The 25,345-nt window shown below is 43.9% G+C and overlaps 1 protein-coding gene across 1 annotated transcript; it reads right to left on the bottom strand.

Moving 5' to 3' along the window:
- Positions 1-13,474: 13,474 nt before the first annotated feature.
- LOC104298531 (uncharacterized) lies at positions 13,475-24,378 on the bottom strand. The gene is made up of 7 exons (XM_054171171.1): positions 24,369-24,378; positions 22,051-22,119; positions 21,479-21,632; positions 21,134-21,294; positions 19,596-19,799; positions 19,316-19,497; positions 13,475-19,033 (listed from the first exon to the last, which is right to left on the bottom strand). Exons 1-7 carry the CDS (start codon positions 24,376-24,378, stop codon positions 13,475-13,477), a joined length of 6,339 nt encoding a protein of 2,112 aa, XP_054027146.1.
- Positions 24,379-25,345: the final 967 nt, after the last annotated feature.

Raw genomic sequence — 25,345 nt, 5'->3', positions numbered from 1 at the left:
GGTAGGCACACAGAGCCAGAAGAGTGGGGCAGCCTGGAGCAGGAGAACAGCCCACAGATTTTAGGGAATTGAAGTCTGCTTGAGATCAGACTGGCAGGCACACACATCTGTAATGTATAACTCTGCTACTTAAAATCCTCATTTCTTAGTTGTTATTATGTTACTGTTGTTAATACAAAACAACGCTTCAATTAAAGCTGCCTGCTCCCTCTGCTCTTCTCAGTTCCTGCGTAAATGAGAGGAAAAAGAGGACTGAAACCAAAGGCAGTGCCCTGTGCAGCACGAGTAATTGAAGACCAGAAATCCCTCCAACAAGAGGGAGTAGAACCCTCTCCTCAATAGATCTGAGTCCAAGCTGCCTGGCAGTCCACACATAGGTGTTGTTAGGGTGGTCTGGAGCAAACTAGGCAGGTAAAGGCAGGCACAGAGGAGGGACTGCTTCAATGTTAATCTGATAGACTGAATACAAGTCTCTTGAACTCTAAAATTGTAAACATACGTATCAAAGAACAACCAAAGAGACCAAGAAGACACCAGAGTTGCTTTTGACCTTGCACACATTGCACTTGCCCCTCACAAAATGTGGTATTTGCCCTACTAAATTCATGCTGTCCCTAGCTCAGCTGTCACAGACCTACTGCCTTTTGTAAAAGTAAACTTAATCTCATTATTCTCAGTTTCCCTGATGCAAGCAGATATTCAGTCCTCAGCAAGCTTAGTATCCTTGTAGTATCCTCCTGACTAAATGATATGTGTAACATCTATCTCACAACCTGTGCATGTGTTTTTATCGAAGGATAAGAAAGACAACAAAAGAAAAATGAAGAAGAAGAAAATCCTTTCTTCAGAGCATGCACAGAGCAGGCATGTCCTAGCGACTGGGACAAGTGTTCCTGGAGCCTGTGTTCTCAGAAGGGTGGGTAGCCATCAAGGGAAGAACTGAGCCAAGTAAATCAGTCTGGATGGTAATACTCATATTAGCAAGCAGCCAAGAAACTATAGAAGATTGTGATTAAGCACTTGGGTGATTTTCTATCCTTCACTGTAAAACCAGACTTTTCAAAACTTTTTTAAAAATTATTTTTATTTTTAGCTGCACCCCCTGAATGTTCATACTGTTCCTTCTCCATCAGTGGAGATATCTCATCAGCAGAACACGTATTCTCTTAATTCTCAGTATTAGAGTGCCCCAAAAGATTTAGATTGCCAACATTAAAGGGTGATGTATTTTTTTCCCTCCTATACATTTTCCACTGTTTTGTGTAAGAGCAAATCTGTATTCTCCTACTCATATCCATTCCTTCTGCTGAGGGGATGAGATTTAAGATAAAAAGGCTTAGTGTATTTTCATTCTCTGCAAATCACTCCTTTCAAAAGACCCGACTTTGACACATGACTTTAAACTGCACAGAGGCATTCCAGTAATTTGTAGGAATTATAATCAGAGATATATATACATGAGCTTCAAGAAGAAAACATGCATTATAAATATGCAGTCCTGGTTCAATGGTCTTCTGAGCATCCAGAAATACCAGAGAGAGCTTTTTACCCTCGGAGTTATGCAAACACCACATACCTGCTCTGACTTCAGACAAAGCACGCAACACCCTATTTAAATAGCAACTCATATTATTTAAATACAGCTTTTGAACAGATTAAGAGTATTAATGCTATTCTTTTTTTTCACTAACTGGTTGCTTTGTTTGATTTTCCATTATTTTTACAGGCCTTCTGCCAATAAATCACTAGAAATAATAATAATAATAAAAAAATAGGCACACTAGAAACCATACTACTACGCATCTATTTTGCCACTGTGTAGCAAATAGGTGTAATCCATCATCTCCAACACCCCTTTCAGTAGTATCCTTCATATTTCAAATAAGTTAATAGTCCAAGTGACAGTCTAATTCTTTCCTTTGATAGTCAAGCTGTTTTCAAAGGTAAGGGTTGGGTTTTTTTTTCCCCCAGTAGCACTTTCTGGATTCTCTACTAAAATACTCCTTAGATGCAAAATGCTTTCCCTTTTTTGGCCAACTCATGGAATGTTGAAAAGATCTGGAAAAGACATTTTCATTTTTCAACTCTCTCCCCAAAATCTTCACAATCTTTCTGTCATTTCTATTCCTTTTCCAATCCATCTGATACTAGATCCTCATCAAACACCTGAAAATATTTAGTTCAATGTTTTGTCAATGGCAACCTCAAGACTGGAGATTGTGGACTGATTCTTCTCTCCTGTCAAAACCTATGAATGGAAAGAGAGTATTTTTGCTAGCAATGATCCATGTTTGGCTTATTTGATGGAGCTGAGTGCCATCATTGTTGGTAGAAAGAGCATAGAACCATCTGAGAATATGACTGCATGTCTGAGTTGTGTCAGGACTTCTGTATTGCAAAGTCTTCCTGCTCTTTTGTACAACTAACTCAAACTTCATGGCTTAGTACTAGAAAAACAAATGGGAAGGCAAAAAATAATTTAGCAGTGGAGTATAATTTACTCACTCAACAATGCAGTTTGTGTCACCCCTTCAGCTCTCTCCTAGGTCATGCTCATAAACCAACCTTGAAGCTGTCTGAACAGGTCCATGCCAAGGAGAAAAACTCCCTGAACCTATTGTTTGTAACTTCTTTTCATAGTGTAGAAAGGTTTAATCAAGTGTTTCTAATTGTGCTAACAGTGTGATTGCTTTGAAATGTTACAGGCAGCTAACATTCATAGTTCCCCAATGATACCCAAGGGATGCACAATGCTAAATACTTGTCATTCTCTAAAGGAAAAGCAGACAAATTCAGGGCAGTGTGTGCTTCCCATCTGTGCCTTAAAGTAAAGTTGCTTTTCTCTGTCAGTCATCAGCTTTCCTATGGCTGATAATCCAATACATTTTGCTGTTCTTCACTTTGGCAAGGTGGTGATTGAAGGAAGTAATAATTATAGAATCATAGAACCACAGAATGTTAGAGGTTGGAAAGGAACTCTGAAGATCATCAAGCCCAACCACTCTGCCAATGCAGGGTCTTGAAATTCTCCAGAGAAGGAGACTCCACAGCCTCTCTGGGCAGCCTGCTCCAGTGCTCTGTAACTCTTACAGCAAAGAAGTTTTCCCTCCTGCTGAAGTGGAACTTTCTGTGTTCCAGTTTATATCCATTGCCCCTTGTTCTATCACAGGACACCACTGAAAAAAGACTGGCACCTTCTTCTTGGCACCCACCCTTCAGATATTTGCACACATTAATAAGGTCTCCTCTGAATAATAATTGAGCAAGAACCTGAGAGATTCCCAATTGTTGCTGTGGCAACTTATGTAGCTCTCCTTTACCTCCGTAGTGTTGCTGCCTAACAGGGATTTCAGTGGCAGCTCTTTCTATACTCTGTACTGGAAAAATCCAATGTATCCTATTTGTCAAGACCATTCTCCTTCTGCAGCTGTGTAGCACTGGTTATCCAACTGCAGCAACCAATGCTGACACAGCAGCACGGTGTGTTGTATTTGTATACTATTTGTTCAGTCCAAGAACCCAGATGCTTCTCACAAAGAGAGAGCAAAAGTAAAGCACTGGGAATTGAGTTTGAAGGTACATAAGTGTTCTGACAAAAACTTCACTGAATGAACAGCCCCTTTCAAGGAGGATGAGCTTGCCGTGTTTTGTGTATCAGTGAGCAGAGCATTCAAGGGGGCAAGAAGTTCAGCAGCAAGAGAAAGAAATATCTGAAAAGAAAATCAGGAATGGAAAATATTGCTGGTTGCCATGTGGAATAGTATTACTCTGAAGACTGTCACTTTTTCACCTCTCACTTGTAAGCTTGCAGCTTTAGATTTAATCTTACATTTTCCATTTTGAATCCTGCACTTTGTGGAAAGAAAGAAAGAAAGAAAGAAAGAAAGAAAGAAAGAAAGAAAGAAAGAAAGAAAGAAAGAAAGAAAGAAAGAAAGAAAGAAAGAAAGAAAGAAAGAAAGAAAGAAAGAAAGAAAGAAAGAAAGAAAGAAAGAAAGAAAGAAAGAAAGAAAGAAAGAAAGAAAGAAAGAAAGAAAGAAAGAAAGAAGAGAAGAGAAGAGAAGAGAAGAGAAGAGAAGAGAAGAGAAGAGAAGAGAGAGAAGAGAAGAGAAGAAAGGAGAAGAAAGGAAAAGAGAAGAGAAGAAAAGAAAGGAAAAGAAAAAAAAAGAAAAGAAAAGAAAAGAAAAGAAAAGAAAAGAAAAGAAAAGAAAAGAAAAGAAAAGAAAAGAAAAGAAAAGAAAAGAAAGAAAAGAAAAGAAAAGAAAGACAAAACCTTCCCTCAAAATAAAAGTTTATGAAATAGGAACTCAGGGCCCTCATAATTCCTCCACAGCTATTATAATATTCTTGCTAATATTTCTGTGCTATCTTCCATTCACTCATGTCATCACTAACCAGTCTATTAACTATTAAATTATATTATGCTTTTAAAAGCTGCTATAAATGTGGGGCTTATGTTAACCAAACACTTTACACATTGACTGAGAGCAAGGACTTCACAAAAGAAGCGGCACAAGGTTTTATACCACCCTTAGCAACAAAAAAATATTGCTAACCTTTTAACCAGTAGTAGCAAGGAGTTCCCTAGGCTCCTGTCATTTCCCCAAACCAACTTCAATATCCTAAACGCCTGTGAGACAGCCTTTGAAATGGCCACTTCAGCTTTCAGTGCTGCACGTCTCTTGAGAGGCAGCAAAATGTGTTCCCAACATCAGCAGCACTGATGGTTGTCCTCATAATGAGCATTCTCCTCTATGCTCTCCCTTCTTCCCCAGCACCTCTTGGCCGGTGGTAATTTGGAGGTGCAAATTCAGAGGGAGCAAACGGATCAGCCCTGACTCCTGCTGCCGGGCTCACTGCTGGGAGGTTGGTGCCATCTCCTGTGCCTGTTGGATATTGCAGCTGCTCCAGTCTGCTCCAGAAGGTGCTGCTGGAAAGAAGCGCTCTGATTTCTCTCGGCACGCACAGTTTCAGGTGACTGCTATTGGAAATAGCCTTCCCTCCATAATGTGAATAAACAAATGTCACCATAAAAGGACACTCCGTACAGGATAACTCTGAGCCACCCACAGACTTTTGGGAATAAAGCAGCGTTTAAAGGTCTGTTGTGAAAGCTGGTTTCCCATTTATTGACCCAGCACCACCAGCAACAATATTACAAATTGTTATTGAAAACCTTTGCTCTCTAACATTCGCGGGTTTGTTTCGACTTTCAAGCTTTCAGTAATAAGCACTCCAAAAATGTTACAGGATAAAAATTGAAACAGTCGCACATCCTTTACAATTCATGAAACTCAGGTCCTTAAGGGGGAAAAAAAGAACAGAGTGGCTTGATAATTGTGATAAAAGTATGAATAACAGCTACTTGAAGTTCAAAACTAGTGGTAGATGTGTCATGTACACCGAGGCATTGCAAGTTCAAAAATCAGTATCAGCTTGGAAAGTTCCACCATGCCCTTAATGAGAACAAGTTTTAAGCTCTTTAAGGAAATATGAAGTTGTAAAACACTACCCACTTCATGCTCTTTCCTTCCATGACCTCTGACTAGCTTCCCTTTTTAGATTTAAATATGAACAAAATATATATGGCTCTGAAACCCCCCACTAAGGACACCTCCCTGTTACCATTCCTTCTTTTCCAATGCCAGAAACAGAGACAACAAATCCCACTCCACCACTCCACCATATTCCACACCATATCTATCATCTCCTCCCAAAAACTCCCACTGCTGACATCATTAATGGCCACTCAGAAAGCACTCTGCAGGGTTGTCCAAAAGCTTAAAGGGAGCAAGAGAAAGCAGCCATAGGCAGATAAGGTAACAGTGTGCAGCAAGAGAATCTACAAGGAGTCTGGAAAGAGAATGATTCTCTTCCAAATCAATAAGTAAAGGGAAGCAATGGCATGCATTTCAGGTCATATTTTCAAATTAACTAGTGCTCAAAAGGAGCCCAAGGCTGTGATGTCTCTAGAGCTGTAGTCTTGCAACCATTTAGAAGAACATCTGTGAGGGAGTAGTTCCTGCAGGTGACCAAAATGACTATACTGTCAGTGGCACTTCTATTTTTTTTCTTTATGAGCAGATGGAAATGGGGAGCAGAGCTTCCTCATCACAGATCTGTTCATGTGGTGTTCCAGAAGCAATCATGGTAATGTCTGCTAGTGTAAAGGCTTGTGTAGACATATGTGAGAAGTATGATGGTTTGAAATTCTGTCCTGAGGAATCTGGCCTCTCAGCTTTCTCTCTCTCTTTTCTTTGGAGTCCAGCAGTGAAAAACTACTCCTGGTGTGTTGTATTCATAACTAATGGCTGCTGCATTTGTCCAGGATTTTTGCTGTCTCTAGGGAAGCATGTGTATGGGACATCGCGCTTTTGGACGAAGAGCTGGATTGCCTTTGTTTCTGTGCTAGAAGAATGAGCAGTCAATGGGCTAACAAATGACAGCTCTCAGAAGTAGCCAGCAAAGAAAGCACAATACCTTATTTGATGTGTCCTTACAGGCACTTTGTAAGCATTTGACTTTCATAATTATTTTCTGATGAACTGCTATGGCAAGAAGCCAAGCATTGTCGTGACCTCTGCTCAAACTGTGAATTCCCGCTGACCTCAGGAAGCATTCTTGTGGATTTGGGCCAAGTTCTGTGATGGGATTTGTGCCTGAAGTTAAATAAGCCATTTTCTATTTTAAACAGAGGCCATGGCGAGCTGTTTATGGATTCTGTCGTCCAACCATGCTGCTGTGGCTTAGGCCTTGAAGTGCTTCATTGCGACTGCTGACAAGAGGTACATTGCAAAACCCTCAGATGATCAGTTCACAGAAGCGTTTCCTCAGCACACACATTGGAGCTGAATTGACTACATCTGGTCTAATTCATGCCTCCAGCAGCTTCAATACAGAGCTATGTGAGGGCAAAATTAAGAGGCTTGACTTAATTTAAGTAGATTTATTTTTTTTTAAGTAACTTTAATTAAGTCAAGATAGGAAATTCTTACTCCTAAGTGAGCGTTCGCACATAAACTTACACTGAAGTATGTGCAGCTGTGAAGGAAAACAAATTCAGTTACTCATAGAGAACAGCTCAAGACAGTGGCAGAAGCCCTCTTCTTGCACCTTTGTAATGAATGCCCATGCACTTAGCTTTCCTAGTGGAGAAGCATGCTGGGGGAACTTTAGGCACCATGGCATGGCTTGAGACAAGACATTTGAAGACAATGTCACTCAGCCCTTCCTCCAGCTGCTAGGAGCATGGAGCCAGGTTGTTCTCACCATGCTCTGCCACCCAGCTGAACCTCTCTGCGTTGACCTTAGGGCTGCCACTGGCACTGGTTCTGTGGGGCTCTTGACTTATGGTTCAGCAGCCAGGGAGCCAGTTTGACCTGTCTCAGCTGCTGCCTGGAGCTCCTTCAGGCTCCTGTACCAAATCATCTGGGATGCTGTTAGGAAACATTTCCTGAGAGACACTGTCCTGCCAGTTGGCTGGATAATCTGAGAAATATCTCCTTAGCTGGCAGGAAAGTGCATATATTTCATCAGCTTAGTGCGATCAGAATCTGCCAGCTTTGGAGGATTTGCTCTGTAAATAAATGACTTAGGCATCAAGAATTAAGAAGGGGAAAGCCAGAAGTCATTGTCCTAAAACATTTGCTCGTCTCACTGTAAATCTCACAAAGATTTAAAGGTTTCTGCATGAGAGAGATGTGTATTTCTAGGGTTACTCCTGTAGCTTGACTACCACCATGCATGCAAGCTAAATCAACAGCAGTAAAAGAAGGATGAACTGAAAGCTTTGCACTGATGTCCCCTTGTCTCTTGCCCTTTGGCACACAGAGGTACAGACAGGCACTAAGTGAGGCTGAATGAAGCGAGGCATAAATGCTTCTCTCCACACAAGCATACAACTCTTAAGTCAATTCTGGCTCAGGGGTCCAAGTCACTTTGGCATGAGTGAAAGCATTACTCAAAGATTTACCACTGTGTTTGGAAAGCTGAGGGCTGTGAAGCTTTTCAGTGGTGTTGGCACAGTGCTTCATACAGTGGAGCCCTTAGCCGTGATGCGGTCCCTTAACTATATGGCAGGATTAGTACTGACAGTAACAAGAAGCAGAAGGAACACACAGCCCAGAGGCTTATGAGCTGAAAAATTTAAGTAGCAAGTGGTTACAACTCTAGTTTACAAAGTCATTGCAAAGCTTAGAGGATGAGACACAATGGATGTTTCCTCCCTGTGATGGACTTACAGTGGCAGCATGTAGGAGATAATGGCATATTTTCCCTTCTTTGAACAGATGTGGAAAGGCTTCTGATTTCTGTTTATGTTGGCAGCGGCTTAGGTGTTTTCTTTTAAAGCAGAAGCCTCAAAGCCACCTATTGTACCTCTAAGGTCATGAAGCACTCCTCTTTCTCTCTGAAACTAGGACTTCCATTCTCACCATAAGCAATTTCCAGGTATTTCCACATCTGTCAGAAAGTAGGATATGTAAAAGTTTTCCATGCATATCTTCTGTTTTGCTTTTGTGAGCCAACTGCAAGGAACAGCACAGTGCTCTCTCCTTTCTACTCATGTAATGCCAGAGGGAGCTTTGTTGCTCTGTTTATAGAAGAAGAAAAAAGTCTACACATTTCAATTTGCCATTGGAGAGAAGACAAGATGTCCTCTCCCACCTCATGCTTTATTTGTTGTTGGGTTTTTTTGTATCCACAGTACAGTGAAGAGAATTGTATTCCTGTTGCTTTTGCTCATTGTGCAATCAGCATATTTGCTACTTCTTTGAAACGTCAGGATGAACATCTGGTTTTGGTGCTCACCAGTCTGCCAAGTTGGGAAGCTTTGAATGTTTTGCCAAACCATTTACCCAGCCCTGAATTTATAACTAATATCAGGAAAATCACTAGGGGGAAATGTAAGCAACTGTGGACTGTGTAACAGCCAAGGTCAATTCTTAGAGGATAATTTTTACCGCATTAATTTTTATCAATGTGGTTGACAGACAGTTGCCTCTGGTTCACAGCAGTAAATTCGTATCAATGAGCTGCTTTAAAACTATGCAGCCCAAATAGTTTCATAATGAGTGTACATTAGGGAAATCATTTTGGGAAATAAAAATGGATTTTGGAACGGAGTCGTCAGCAAGTGTTAAGTATGAAACAAAACAAGTTGCCGCAATGCTTTAAGAAACCAAATACAGGGCTTCAAAGCTTCAGAAGAGCCAGACAAATAAAGAACAAAAATATTCCATGAAAACAGGCAGAATCACAGCAAAGAAGGAAGTATCAAGAAGCTGTTTGACACATTAGAAAAAGTTTGCTTTACCCTAAATGTAACTAAGTGCTAGAGCAGGTTACTTAAGGGTGCTGTGGAACTGCCATTGCTGGAATTTTTCAAGACTCAGGCTAAACAAGTATTGGCCAAGAACAGTTTCAGAAGAATGTGTCCTGCACGGGTTTGCTCTTTGATTTTCTTCAATATGGTAAACAGAAGGGGGGAAAAAAAAAATAAAAATGCTGGAACAGATCTCTCCTACCTTCCCACACACTGCCCAGAGCTAACTGCTTTTACTTAGAGATTTTCTAGTTGCTTTCCTTGTTAGCTCCATCAGCCGCCTGTCTTGGTTTTGCTTCCCTGGGTTTGACGTTTCTGATTCTAGCCAGCGTTTTTCAGTATTTACTTTCCATCTGGCATGTCTGCTGCGTGTCAGTTACCTCCAGCTTGAGGCATCAGATAAAGTGCTGCCAAGCCTTCAGCGGCAAATAAACATGTGAATTAAAACCAGAAAATGGGTCTCAGGATGAAAAATAAATAAATAAAAGGAAACTGAGCTATCCACTGGCAGCTGCAGAGCTGTCAGGAGCCTGTTCGCGAAGACAGCAGCGCCCTGTCCTCCCCAGGCCCGGCCGCGGGGTCCCAGCACCGCGCTGCCGCGGGGCTGCCGCAAGCCGAGGCCGGAGGGAACCTGAGGCGGACGCCCTCTGCTGGGCGCGCAGTGGAACTGTCGCCGGCGGGGAAGCCGGGCAGAAAACAGAAGGGAAAGGGGAATGATAGGGGACGAGGAAGGGGAAGGGGAAAGGAAAAAAGGGAAAAGGGGGGGAGGGGGAAGGGGGGGGGAGGGGGAGAGAGAAGGGAAAAGGCAGTTGATTTTTAACCAAGTCAGCCTTCACAGTGATTCTGGAAGGCTGCTCAACTGATAAATGGTCAACTTGATAAATAGAGCAGAGTTCGAAACCATGCTGAGTTTGCAACTAGAGGAAGGACCATCTGTTCTGATTTACTACACTAGTATTAATAGCATATAGATATTTGCTTTTCTGAGATTTGTATCACCTTGAATGAGGCACATTTCCTTTCACAACTGCCACCCCTGAGGCCACTAGTCGTCACCCTATACGTGAAACTCCAGCGCCAGCTGCAGAGCTTGGAGTGCCAGTCATGCATAATGACATCTTTATCAAGTTGATTTATGTATACTTAGATCAGCATCTATCTTCCATGTAATTTGTTCTAAATCAGGAAGTGCAGCTTGCAGGGAGTTGGCAACAGGTGTGATAGCTCCAGATTGTGCATGTGCTTTAAACAGTCTCTGAGCCATACTGGCTCCATTTTCCTGAAAGAACTTGACTGGGGTTACCTGCAACAATGTGCTGCATGTTGAAATCCACAATCTCTTCCACATTTTGTCTGCCAGAATGCAGTGTGTCATAAGAAATGTGTGTCTCCAAATGATGTGATGGGAGATTATTGACCTTAAAGACTTTCACAGTACAGCTTTTCAAATTTATTTCACTTTTTTCTTCTGGGAATGGCAGCAAGTATTTTCTGTCTTTCATCTGACTGTAATATGAATGGGAAATGTTTTCACTAAAGTCCTCTCTGCATTGTCCATCCACCACACCAGCAACACCAGAGACAGGGATCCTGCAAGGTCTCTGGTTTCTGATGAGTAAGATGTATTTTTATGCTGATTCCAGCTGGGTTTAGGACGGTCTTCCAAGTTCAGAATTAGTTTATTCTGTCCAGGTATATGTTGCCACAGACACTGTAATCAGGATATAAATTTTCAGGAGAGCAGTCATGAGTTTGTGTCAGTCTAATTGTACTGGTTCAGACCAGGAGAAGTTGAGACTGGCAGAAGCAGAAGTGGCAGTTGCCACCTGCTGAGAGGAGTATGAAGCTTGTGGGGCCTAGCAGGTGTCTCTGTGGGGCCTGCTGGGCACCCCTGGGCTGTGTGTGTGGAGAGCAGCCAGCAGGTAACAGGCTTCACAAGGGAGGTGGGCAGGAGCAGGGCATCATCAGCTGCCCACACATTCCCTACCAATGGTGGGAAGCTATGTGTGGCCTTGTGAGAGTGGCAGGCAGGACCTGGGCATCATCAGCTGCGCACACATTCCCTACCAATGGTGGGAAGCTATGTGTGGCCTTGTGAGAGTGGCAGGCAGGAGCAGGGCATCATCAGCTGCCCACATATCCCCTTCCAATGGCGGGAAGCCCTGTGGGGCCTTGTGAGAGTGGCAGGCAGGAGCTGGGCACTTACGGCTGCCCACACATTCCCTTCCAATGGCGGGAAGCCCTGTGGCCTTGTGAGAGTGGCAGGCAGGAGCTGGGCACTTACGGCTGCCCACACATTCCATTCCAATGGCGGGAAGCCCTGTGGGGCCTTGTGAGAGTGGCAGGCAGGACCTGGGCATCATCAGCTGCGCACACATTCCCTTCCAATGGTGGGAAGCTATGTGTGGCCTTGTGAGAGTGGCAGGCAGGAGCTGGGCATCATCAGCTGCCCACACATTCCCTTCCAATGGCGGGAAGCCATGTGGCCTTGTGAGAGTGGCAGGCAGGAGCTGGGCACCATCAGCTGCCCACACATTCCCTTCCAATGGCGGGAAGCCCTGTGGGGCCTTGTGAGAGTGGCAGGCAGGAGCTGGGCACCATCAGCTGCCCACACATTCCCTTCCAATGGCGGGAAGCCATGTGGCCTTGTGAGAGTGGCAGGCAGGAGCTGGGCACCATCAGCTGCCCACACATTCCATTCCAATGGCGGGAAGCCGTGTGGCCTTGAGAGAGAGGCAGGCAGGAGCTGGGCACCATCAGCTGCCCACACATTCCCTTCCAATGGCGGGAAGCCGTGTGGCCTTGAGAGAGAGGCAGGCAGGAGCTGGGCAGCAGCATCTGTCCCCGTGGCCATTTGAATGGCGGCAGCCAGGTGTGGCCAGCCCAAGCAGCAGGAAACACCTACCTTTCGGTAGGTGACGAGGGCTTATGAGAAAAGATGGGCAGAGACTCTATATGAGTGTAGTGATAGGAAAAGGGACGATGCTTTTAAACCAAAAGAGGGTAGGCTTAGATTGGATCTCATTGAGAGAAGCAGTGAATGTCCTATTCATGGAAGTGTTCAAGGCCAAGCTGGACAGGGCTTTGAGCACCCTTATCTAGTGCAAGTCATTCCTGCCTGTAGCAAGGTGGATGGAACAAGATGATCTAACCCCTCCAACCCAAAGCATTATATGATTTTGTCTAAATATCCTTAGAGGTTTCCACCCACTTTGGAGAAAGAAGCAGCAAAAATATGGTTGTGTTTTTTTTTCAATTGAATCAACTCTGTGGTGAATAAACAATGCCAAAGGAAGAATAAGAGTTTCACTAATGAAGAGCAAATACTTTACAGTTTCCCTAGCATACCCCTCTTGCTCTGTTTCGTTCCTCTTGGATATATATTCAAGTGATGTCAGTGGTGAGTCTTCAGGAAAATGTACTCTAAATAATTTATCTAGAGTACATTTATACTCTATATAATATAGTGAGAAGATTTGCAAGTATCTCCTTATATATATAACTTGCTTAGAAGGTTTAACATTAGATTTATCTTACAGTATACTAGCACATCCTATCTAAAGTGCTAATTTCTGATATATCAAAGGTATTTATAAGCTCTTCTGCATAATACAAAGTACTGTTACTACCACAGACTAGTCAAAAATTATTTGGTCTGAGGTGAGGGAATAAATAGAAGAGTAACTGTGTTTGAAGAGGTAGATTAGACTGGAATTTTTTAATGAATTTCAAGTATTATATAAAGTCACAAAGAATGACTGCATACATGGGTGATAATCCTCTGCTGATTTCTTTACATGCACATTCATCATTTAGAGCTGCAAACAGACCATATTAATAACAATTTCAATATGGTTTAAAAAATGCAATGTACCCTGACGACACAAGTCTGCCAAATGGAAACGTGCATGGATGGAGCAATCAACCTATGTCCAGATAAAAATGTAGGAAAATGAAGGTACAAAATATTGAAAGTAACAAGACAAACAAATAACTGAAATGGATCCATCAAGCATAAGAGCTTTTTTCTGGGACAGTGCAGAAAAGTACATTAAGCACTAGAGGATGTTCTACTGTCTGCAGTGGCAGGTTCTGAGATACCACAAAGGGTCCAGGTATCATCAGAGTTACACAGTTCCTCTACGAAGAAGACTCCTACAGACGACTCTCATTTTTTGCACTTTCAACTGCAACAGACTTTTTCTCAACTACTCCATTTCCATTGCTTTTCTCTTCTAAAACTACTACTAAACTTGACAGAGTTGTGTGAGGATCCAGCAGTTTCAGAAGAGGTATGTCCACCTTCCTCTCCTGAAAGACACGGTTCTGAATTGTCATAGCTAACATGGAGTCAATGCCCAAAGACAAAAGTGTTGTGTTCATGGTTAGGTCATCTGCATTTGATCCTGTGATGTCACTCACCACTAAGGTGATGTAGTCTTCAGGTTTGATTAAGGCAGTATCCTGGGCTTGGGTTTCCTCACGTGTTTCAATCTTGTCACTGAATTCTTCTAACAGAATCGACATGAAGCGACTTTTGACTGAAGCAATCCGAGAGAAAACATGATGAAATAAAGCTTGGAAGTTTAATTTGACAACAGCTTGCTGAGGGTTATTCACAAGCAAGGTCTTCCTGAGATACTCGTGGATTTCATGCACTTGCAGAATGTCTATGCCCTTGGATTCCAGGATGTTCTGGATATGGCTTTGATTGAGTAGTATACCGAGGTTCAAAGCACCCCAGTTAATGGATTGGCCTGAAAGCCCACAGTTCCTCCTGTAGAGGCAGAAGACATCCAAGAAAGAGTTTGCAGCTGCATAGTTTGTCTGGGTGGAGTTGCCGAGAAAGGAAGTAACAGAGGAGTAGCACACAAAGTAGTCAAGCTGCTGGCCTCTCGTAGCCAAATGAAGATTTAGAGTCCCTGCTACTTTGGGGTTCAGCACTTCCTGAAAGTCAGCCAAGGTCAAAACCTCAAGACGGCCATCATGTAAAGCTACAGCACTTTGAAACACACCTTTAATTGGGCTCCCTGCAAAGATGTTCACAATGGACTGGAAAGCTTTCTCAACATCACTGGTTGAAGTAACATCACACTGCACAAATATCACTTTGCTCCCTTTATAGTGCTGCTGCAAAGCAATCAGCTCTTCTTGCTTCTCATTGCTTGGCATTCTCCTGGAGAGTATTGCAATGCACCCTCCTCCATGCTCAGCTATGAATTTCACTGTCTCAAAGCCAAGCCCAGTAAGGCCTCCAACTACTACATAAATAGCACTCCGCTTGAACAGCTTCTTTGGGGGCTCATAGATTGGTATATCTGAAGACACAGTGATGTCCTTCTGCCTTCTCAGTACGGCAAGTGGGACAGATTTGCAGGTAAAATAGGACATCACAGAGTTCACCCTTTCAAAGTTCTCAGTCTGCTGAAAAACAAAACCTGACAGATGTCCAAACAGTTTCCTTTTCAGAGAACTGATCCATGCATGCACAGTCTTTTGCAGGTCCTTTAGAGATGCTTTCTGGAAAATGCTGCTAAGTGTAAGGATATGGAAGGTGACATTTTCATGATCAATTTCACTGACATTCTGAATACAATCAGACTGTGGATTCCCACACACTATCACCACATCCTTAAGCAAGTGCATGCGAGACAGATCCTCCTGAGACAGCCTCTTTGCTGGTGGCAGAACAACAAGGGCATTGCATAAATTTATGTCATGGAACTTACCAGCAGTGGGCTCTGCAAGTACTGCTCTCCAACCCATCTCTTCTGCTGCCGCAGAAAGAACCTGGCACAAAACTGAGGATGTCTCTGTAGAAATAATACCCAGTGTTTTGCCATGTTTCCCCTTGGGTAACCTCTGATGGAAGATCTCCCATGCAATGATAAAGTATGACATACAAGGGACACTCTGAAAGCATGGGAATTTCTTTACATTGAAACAAACTGTCCCTGGAACCCGAACTCTGGATGAGGCAGCAGCAGGATAGCATAAAACCACTTGATCTCCAACTTTAACCTTCTTCACATCGCTGCCTGTTGCTGTTACTGTGCCACTGAAATCAAGCACTAGCAGCCCATGTTTGTCTACTGCTTGTGAATTCCAGTACAGTGTGTTGCCAAAGTTTCGACTAGAAACACTGATGGGAAAATAATCTTCTGAGTGGAGACATATTTTATCCACTTGGATTTCCACACTCTGTCTGTCAAGAGGAGTGGCAGTGCTGGGGTGTAATTCAGCAGACAAGTCTTTGGCTGTGTAGGGATCAGAAGTGTACAAAGTGAACGTTTCTGACTTCTGGGGAGATTTGATGGGTTGGTTGCAGTCTGCATCGACAAAAGGTGTGCGTCTGATTTCTGCCACATAAATTCTTCCGTGGCTGATGCAAACTTCTGGGTAGTCTGCAACTTTGTATTTGACAAGAACGTCTGCTAGCACTGAGATGTCCAGGGAACTGGTAGAGCTGAGGTCAATCATCTGAAAGGCAATTTCTGGAACTTCAACAGCACAAGTTCTGGTCATGCCATACATGGCAAACCCACAGTTCAGGTGGTCTACATATCTTTCTGTTGTTCTGTAGGTGATCACTCGCACTGCGCAGCTGGACGCTTTCTCTCTTAGTGCCACAATGACCTGGCGATAGGCTTCACAACACTTTGCCATTTCAGCTACCACTTGGCTTGGGAAATTCTCATTTAACTTTTGAATTCCCCACAGGAACAGAATTTCTTCATAATCCTCAACCTCCGATCTCATTTTATTCTGTGCGTTGCCTTCCAGGTGGGCTTCCCAGTCTTCATACAGGACATACCTTGAATTGGGATGCAAGTACTTTTTCAACTGCTCAGCTATCCCAAACTTGTCAGCAAACACCAGCACTCTGGGCAAAGCCCCAAGATGTCCAACTGTCTGTGAAAGAGAGATTTCTTTCCACTTGTTTTCAAACATGAACTCATTGTCTCTGGAAGAGGTTTGCTTCATGAATGTGATGGCCACGCGCTTCAGTTCAGCCAAAATGGAGCCACGCTTGTCCATGAAGCATCCACAGACCTCTAGGCTGTTCCCAAAGGATTTGCTCGTTCTCATGTATATCATCATCTCTTCCTCCAGCGGTCGCAGCACCACCAGGCTGCCTATCCCTGAAGGAAAGCCTGCTTTGGACTGCAATGTCCTTGAGGTCAAGACAGCAGTCATCTGCAGAAAGCAGTCCAGCAGCACTGGATGGATGCAGTAGTTGTACATCTCCTTGAGGGTCTCCCTGTTCACCTTGATGCTCGTTATAGCTTCCTTCAGTTCCTGGCAATAATGCACATCACTCAGCTGCCTGAATATGGAGCCGTACTGAAAGCCAACCTGAGACAGCGATTCGTAAATCTCCTCTCCGCTAATCACTGACCTGCATCTTTGATAGACGTCTTGGAAGGAGATGGCGCTTTCTTCCACCGCAGCTTCAGGACCCTTGGCAACTTGGCCTGAAGCATAAACTGCATTGGAGGAAGAGAGGATCTCAAAGGCTGTCACTGCCTTTTGTGGATTCAGCTTGATAGTCAAGACTTGGGAACTCTGTGTCAGAACACACGGCGCAGAAAAACTGATGCTCATCTGGCAACTACTCAGAGGCACTCTGGGACTTGAGCTGCTCAACACAGAGGCTAGACCAAGCTCCACGTAAAAAGCACCAGGGACTAAAGCCACACCGTTGTTCTTGTGCTCATATAAGTATGACGTTGTGTCCTGGGACACCAGGCAGCCAAACTCCATCTTGTTACTGCCCATGCCATAAATCAAAGGGTGGCTGGAGCTGACACCTCTTTGGTTGGTTTGTTGGTGGATGTCCAGACAGGCCATGAGTTTTTTGCGGTCAAACTGATACCGTGGAATGGCCACAGGAACACTTTGATAGCCATCATAGAAGTGCTGCCAGTTGGGATTGTACCCCAGTTCAAAGAGGTTTCCTACCAGGGTGAAGAGTGTCTGATCCTCTGTACCAGACTGCAAGGATGAGAAAACCTTTGTGTCTTTCCCCAGAGTTTCCTTGATGCTTCGCTGCAGTACTCGGTGAGGACTTATTTCCACAAACACCACATTCTCCCTGTCTTTAGCTGCAGTTTTGATGGCCTGGGTGAAAGCAACAGGCTCACGAGTATGCTGGGCCCAGAACTTGCCCAGAGCAAAGTCAGTTTCAGAAGCAGCCAGCCCTGTCAGCGTTGAAATCACTTCAATCTCCCCCTTCTGTTTTTCTAAAGGCTGGAGGCTCGCTTCCAGCTCCTCAAGTATGGTGTCCATGCTGGGGCTGTGGTACGCAGCTGGGACATTTAAAACATGAAGAAAGATCTTTCTCTGGCTGAAAGCTTGAGCTAAATCTCTCTGGACAGCATCCATGGCATCTGCATTCCCAGACAAGGTGCAGGAAAGGGGGCTGTTGAAAGCTGCAATGCAGACCTTTCCCGAGTAGCGATGCAGGCGTTCCGCGATCTCTTCGACAGGGATGTTGCCGACCACCAGCATTCTGCCCCCAGTCGTCTTTGCCTGCAGCCGGCTCCGATGGTAAATCACTTTGACTGCATCTGCCAGGGAAAGGTACCCAGCAAAGTGTGCAGCAGCTACTTCCCCTACCGAGTGGCCGATGGCAGCCACTGGCTTAACGCCCCAGTACTTCAGAAGGGAAGCTAAGGCCACCTGCAGGGTGAAAAGCAGGGGCTGGGCAAGCGCTGGGTTCAGCAAATCCTGCGGACTGTGACCTCCTGCTGGCAGCAGGCTGATGGCAGCCTGTTTCTGGAAAAGAGCTTCTATTTCCTTGCACTTGTCTCTGAACAGAGGCTCTGAGCTCAGCAGGGTCTCGCTGAACTCTGGCAGCGTCACTCCGTTGCCGCAGAAGACAAACACCAGCTGTGGCTCCCCCTTCAACATGGGGAGCTCAGCGCTTGCTGCCGACACAACCTCTTGCTGCAAGTGCTGCAGAGAATTTGTGAGAAAAGCTCTTCGGTACCTGTGGCTGGCGTGGCTTCTTCTGCAGGCAGATGTATAGGCCAGGCTGGGGAGAGTGATGGAGTTTCTGGTGCTCAGCTGCTCAGCCATGTCGGCCATTGTCATCTGAAGGGACTTGCTTGATGCTGCTGACAGCAGAACTAATTCGAGGGGCCTCCTAAAGGCTGGCAGGGGCTCTAGCTGCTTGACCTGCCTCACCACAATGTGAGCGTTGGTTCCTCCAAATCCAAAGCAGTTGATGCCAGCTACTCTTCCATACTCACTGGATTCTTCCCAGGGCTCTACAGCAGTGGGAATGGTAAGGTTTAACTTCTCTGTGTCGATGCTGCTCATCTCCTTTGAGTAATGCAAGGATGGAACGATCTTCTCGTGATGCATCATCAGGAGCACTTTGATTAACCCTGCTGCTCCAGCAGCTGATTCCGTGTGGCCAATATTGCCTTTCACAGAACCAATTCTCAGAAGGGAAACCTGTGAAGATCTCTTCTTACAGATGACATTGCCTAGGCTTTCAGCTTCAGTAGGATCTCCAGCAGCGGTTCCTGTACCGTGGGCTTCAATGTACTGCAGCACCGAGGGATCCACGCGGCTTTCGTAAATGCTGCGCAGCAGCTTCTCCTGCTCCACTTGAGAAGGTCTTGTGATTGGAGTCGTGGACCTGCCGTTCTGATTTACAGCACTGATGTTTATCACACCCCAGATTTTGCTGTAGTCTTCCTTTGCCTGTTTCATGAAAAGGTACAATTATCTTTACTCTTCACAGGCTTTCTCCAGATGCCAGAAAACAAAACAACAAACCCAAGAACAGACAGAAACTAATTGTAAATGTGTGATCCTTGCCCCATGGTAGGGGAAGTGCCTCAATGCTTCATGCTTAATATGTGCCTCATTCATCCTAAGCTTGATTTATAAAATCTCTTCTGGAAGAGCAATGTTTAGAGCTGAAGATACGAAACTCAGGTAAGCCATCGGGCTTATTTTAGGCTGCTCCTCAAGCTCTCTTACCTTTTTCAGAGGTTTGAGGAAAACAACACCGCAGCCTTCTCCCCTTCCATACCCATCTGCCTTTTTGGAGAACGGTTTGCTTATGCCTTCTGGAGAGATCATTTTTGCTTTACTGAGAGATACAAAGGTGCGGGGATCTATTATGCAGTTCACTCCACCACAGATTGCGGCCTCACAGTCTCCTGGAGTGAAACAGAAGCGTGCTCAGGTTGAGAACTGCAGGGTGAGAGACACAAACAGTTGTCTTTCCCCTTGTCCAGCACCTCTTCGGCCCTATTACCTGACTTAATGGCTCGCAAGGCGTAGTGCAGAGCAAAAAGAAAAGATGAACATGCAGTGTCGATCACCAGCGATGGCCCAGTCAGGTTAAACGTGAAGGAGACTCTGTTAGCAGCAATGCTCATTGCTGCTCCGGTACCATCATAATGATTGATTTCACTCACTGCTCTGCTTGTTACAATTTCATAGTCTCGATTCATAAGACCTGCAAAAATAACCAACATGTGTCAGTTTAACCCCAGTGAACAAAAGGGGTGGAGAACAGTTGGAGCAGTTCAGCTGGAAGTGACCTTCAACAATCATTTAGTCCAACCACCAGACCAATTCAAGTCTGACCATCTAATTAAGGGCATTGCCCAAATGCCTCTTACATGTTGGCATGAATGGAGGATCAATCTCCTCTCTAGGGAGCCTCTTCCAGTGTTTTACCACACCCTCAGTAAATTAAATGCTTCCTGATGTCACGTCTGAAGCTCCCCTGATGCAGCTTTCATCAATTTCTACACCTCCAGTCACAGGACACCAGGGACAAGAGGTCAGCACCTCCCTCTCCGCTCCCTCTCTTCAGGAAGCTGCAGAGAGCAACAAGGTCACCCCTGGGCCTTAGGTTCTGGACAGACCTGGCTGTCCTTAGCTGTACTCAGCTACTCTTAGCAGTGCTTAGATGGTCCTCACAGGACATGCCTTGCAGACCTTCCACCAGCCTTATTGCTCTCCTCTGGACACCTCCTTTTTACACTTCAGGGCCCAGAACTGCACACAATACTCACTCAAGGTGAGGCTGTCCCAGTGCTAAGATAATCACTGACTATGATCTCTTCATGACCCAGCACTTAATGCACCAGAGCTCTTTCTGCAGGGCTGTTCTCCAGACACTCCTCTCCCAATTTATCCTTGTGGTCAGTGTCACTCTGTTCCAGGTGCAGAACCTGCCATTTGTTCTTGTTAAAATCTCTGCCACTGAGCTGTGCTCAATGCTCCAGTCTGTCTAGGCCTCTTGTCCCTTGAGAGAGCCAACAGCACCTCCCCATTTAGTATCATCAGCAAACATATTAATGGTGACTTCAGGAATCAACCAACTCTTGCATCCAGGTCATTGGTGAAAATATTTAGCACAACAGGGCCTAGAACTGAGCCCTGAGGAGCCACTGCTGGTGGCTGGGTACCAGCCACACGGAAGCCAATTTACTACCACCCTGCTGATTTAAAACTATCTTAACCCCCACAAGATCTTAACCAATATTATACTGGGGGAAAGAAAGTGTGGGCTTCACTTGGGTAGGCTGTTTGAATTGCTTCTTGCTTCGACTTCAGTGTCTGCAGACTCTAAGAAAAGCACCAAAAATATGTATGTGAATTGTATCATGAACTTCTAGAGCAGCTCTGTAATCCTTACTGAGACCCAAAAATTACAAGTAGTGGCACAGTACAGCAGCCCTACACCTCCAGTGCTAGTTAGGCAGGTGAAGTTTACACAGGAGTGCTCCAATCTTTAGAACATTCACACAGGCTTTCTTCACCATAACATTTTCATCTTACCCACAAAAACACCTGTTTTGGTGCCACTGACAGCTTCTACAGGGACTCCTGCATCCTCCAGCGCTTTGTACGTGCATTCTATCAGTAACTTCTGTTGCGGATCCATGCGTTCGGCTTCTGTGTTATTAATGCCAAACAGGTGGTTGTCAAATGTATTGAACCTAAAAGGCACAGACCAGAACATGCTACAATGTATGGACAATATGCATCCACTTCAGGACTCAAAGTGCACATATTCTGCAATATTATGAAAACCAGAGCAGCAACTGGCATTCAGGCCACAGCTGAACACATCAGACTAAGCACAAAACAAAACCCAGTGGCACAGCAGTGGAACAGACTCACTCATCCAGCAGAGCTGCTCGCGTTGTGCATATCTTCCCTGGCTTGTTTTCATCTGGATCATACCAGTCCTTGGTATCAAATCTCTCAGTGGGGATTTCAACTGTGCAGTTTCTGCCTTCCTCCAGGACTTTCCAGAAATTGTCAATGCCATCTCCTGTTGTGCAAAGGTTTAAAAGTAGATTAAATTATCTGCTCCTTCCCTGCACCAGGAAGACTCAGAAACTCATACACACTAATAAATCTATGTTGCTCAAGTAGAAGCACAAGATAAAAGGACATTCTTTGGTGAGAGGAAAATGAAAGTATATCCCCTCACTGCTTGTGTTAAATCACACAAAATCCATAAATCTCTGCTCTCACCATTTCCCTATCATCTCATTGCATCTACCACACACAGCCATCTTTGTCCTTTATGACCACATCGGTGTGATAAGGTCTTTCTGGATCTGTACAGCACCACTGCTCAGGGACAGCAAAAGGTCATCTCCAGATACTAGTTTTCAGACCATAATGAGTGGCTGTGATTTTCAGTGTTCACGCAGCAGCCTGCTTTGTTTTTACCCAATACTCACCTCCCGGAAAGTTGCATGCTATTCCAACAATAGCAATTTCATCTCCAGCCTCAATCTCCATCTTTTGAGCTACAAAACAGAGATACAAGTGTTAGCTAGGTCAAACAATTATGCATTTGTCATTAAATAAATATTAGTTTAAAACCTGACCTTCCCACAAACACAAAGCCTTGTTCCAAGCTTGATTAATCTTAATGATCAATTTTTGGCCATGATAAGCAAAGGCATTCCCCACAGGTGACCAGAGCTGTGCAGTATTTTTCTAGTTCCCCTACTTTTACAAGGAAATCCCCGGCTAACTCCCCAAACTCTTCATTCACAAATATTTCCTTTTTACTGCCACTCTGCCACTCCTGCCAGCAGCTCTTGAGCCTCTCCCTAGATCAGTCCTGCTTCACCTCTGCTGGCAGCAGTGACCTGTGCACTGACCAAGGCTCGTTTTCAACTCTACCATCTGTATCTGTTCACAAGGCAGATCTCCCAGACTCACTCTGCAAATTACCAGCTAAAATCAGACCACACAAACAGGCAACAGGCAATCAAGTAGCTGAAGGAACAAGAGGTGCTTCTTCCAGACCCTGGAAATGTGCCTGGAAAGGAAAACTGTATTCAGAGTTCAGCTTTGCTGGACTCCAAGGCTGCCTAGCTTTAGTCTAAATCAGCTTGCTCTGTCCTCCCAGATTAAGCCCCACCAGCCGTGCTCAAAGCCACCAAAAGCTACAAGACTTCTGTCCTCCTGACAATGCAGAGTCTGCATGGAGTGCCACTACAGCCATGCCAGTAACTGCCCTTTCTGCCCATTTGCAGTTTCACAGGGAGAGTAATTTGCTGTGAAGTGACTCCACAAACTTTTTCAATGAAACAGAAGAATTTAAAGCTGATTTTAGCTGATTTACCCCGCTTAATGCTGGGAAGGCAACTTGTGAGAGAAAAATCTGTTCAATTGGATTAATTGAAACTCATCAGGATGCCCATCTCAGCACCCTTCAGTCCTCCCAGACTTGATTCAACCCACAAAGAGGAAAAGATTCATGTGGAAAGGGATTGGGGGGGACTCTTGGCAGTGGTGACAGATTCTCCTCTCAGTGGTACCACAGTACCAAAAGGCCAAAGAGCCCTTATCAGTTGTTGACTGATGGCAGCAAAGCAGAGATGAGTCTGTTTCACAGCCCTACACATCATTCATAGCTACCATTACTGGGAGCTTTGCTTTGAAATGTGAAATTAAAAGCAACTGCTCACATTCACACGTTGAAAAACTGACTTCTCAGTTCCTTTAGCTAAGACAGAAAAAGCTAAAAGGCCACCTAGCAAAACCAAGGAGAACAGAAGCTTTCTAAGAGTAAATTCTATTTTACCAACAATTCAAACTCTAAAATGCTATTAAAATTGTTTTCTTTTAGTCCTTCAAAATGTCTAGTCTCTGTGTTTCATAGGTTAATATCATTGCAAACCTAAAGCTGCAATGCCCAACACAGATAGTCTTATTACAAAGGCACTTTAAAGCATTACTCCTATGCTAGCACTGTAACAGCATACCCTAGAAAAATAAGCACTTCCTGATTACAACATAAAATGTATCTTTGGCATCTCTAGAGTTATCCAGTGAGCTGTGTAAGTCTTACCTTATCCCGGTAGGGTGTACTGACAGGCTGGGTCTTTGGGAGTCACTTATATAGGATTCTGAGAGGTTTCATATTCGAATACGCACACTGCAGTGTGGTGAAGATGTTAACGCCTTCCATAGGAAAAGAGCCAGTGAGTCACAGTATTTGTGACCCTGGCTAAAGTTCAAAACTACTTCCCTGAAGCAGTAAATTCTTGATAAAATCAGTTTTTAAACCAGGACAAGAGTAAAAATCTCTGTCTTATCTAACTTTTTATGGTTATCAAAACAATAAATTGGATATATCGTCACCATGAAATAGAATTGTATAGTGGTTTGGCTTGGACGACACTAGTTCCAGCCCCACTGCCTTGGCATGACTACCTTCCACTAGACCAGGTTGCTCAAATCCCTGTTCCACCTGGCTTTGAACACTTCCAAGGAGGGGGCCATTGTTGCATGCTTATAGGTGCAGCAGGGGCTGTACTGAGGACAAGGACTCTCTCTGACGCATTCAAAAAGGTCTGAGAAATCACATTTGTACTGTCTGGATGCCCTGGGTCTGCCCCATGTTAAAAAGTTTCTCTTTGAAGTTAAAATAAAGTTATAACATATTTTGGTTTACATATTCTATGGGCATTCCCTTCTAAAATATTTGTTACAGTCAGTGTTGACACAGCTGGCTTTAAACTGCAAAACATCATAAACTTACCATCGCCCATGACCATAATTACAGGCTTTATGGTGCACTCAACATAAAATAAAACAGCTTCCTGAAAAGTTAGTTGATTATTTTCCCTTATTATAACAGAAATATAAACATTGTGCAAAGTTCAAACAATTCATGATATCTTTGTAAACTTGTATAAAAGTTTCAAAGTGTCAAGTGAAATGGCATTTCTAGACAACATACCTCATAGAAAAATAACCTAGTACAAGTCATAATTTATTGGTAGGTTTTAATGTTATACAGGACAATACAGAGGTGACAAAGATTAGATTAGATTAGATTAGAGAATCTGTGATTTGGTTCCATAATTTAATCTCTGTCACATGCATAATTTGCTGCATGACCTAAAGGAACATAAATTAAATACACTATAAGAGTCAAAGACACTGAGCCTTCAAAAGGCCTTTGAGCCTTCAAAATCACAAAGATCCCATTCACAGACAGTTATCATGTTGCTGAGGCTCTGTTCCACATCAATATTCAGTCCTCCTTATTAAGGAAGAGTGGGTTGGTTTATTGGTCTTCTGTTTATTGAATTTTTTTACCTCATCCTATTCATATTGACACATAAATTGTCAAAGGGATTTGAAACAGCTCCTGGCAGTTTGGCTCTTCCTAAAACCTTGGGTTTATGATCCTCTAATCTTAAAAGAAGCCAGAAGAATCTGGACAGTTTAACTTTTGCTTTACTCTCTGAACAGTCCTTTATAGACATTATTTTCCTAAGCAGACTTTATGGAAATGGCAGGCAAGCACATTGTAAGGGAGGAGTCTGCTGTAGATTTAAATACTAAATGTAGCACAGATAAATTGAGGCATTGCCCTAGAACTGCCCACGCAGTGATAGTAAAAACATCTACTTACACTGGAGGTGTCTAAACACCTTTCACAGTTTTGAAGGTCAACAAAAGCAGTGAAGAGTAGCAGAAGGTTGGTTACTTGACCAATTCAAGTGGTCA

Source organism: Dryobates pubescens, chromosome 21 (genome assembly GCF_014839835.1).
Source record: "Dryobates pubescens isolate bDryPub1 chromosome 21, bDryPub1.pri, whole genome shotgun sequence".
NCBI classification, from domain to species: domain Eukaryota; kingdom Metazoa; phylum Chordata; class Aves; order Piciformes; family Picidae; genus Dryobates; species Dryobates pubescens.
Note: the sequence above shows the minus strand (reverse complement) of the source record. Positions and strands in the feature narration are given on the sequence as shown.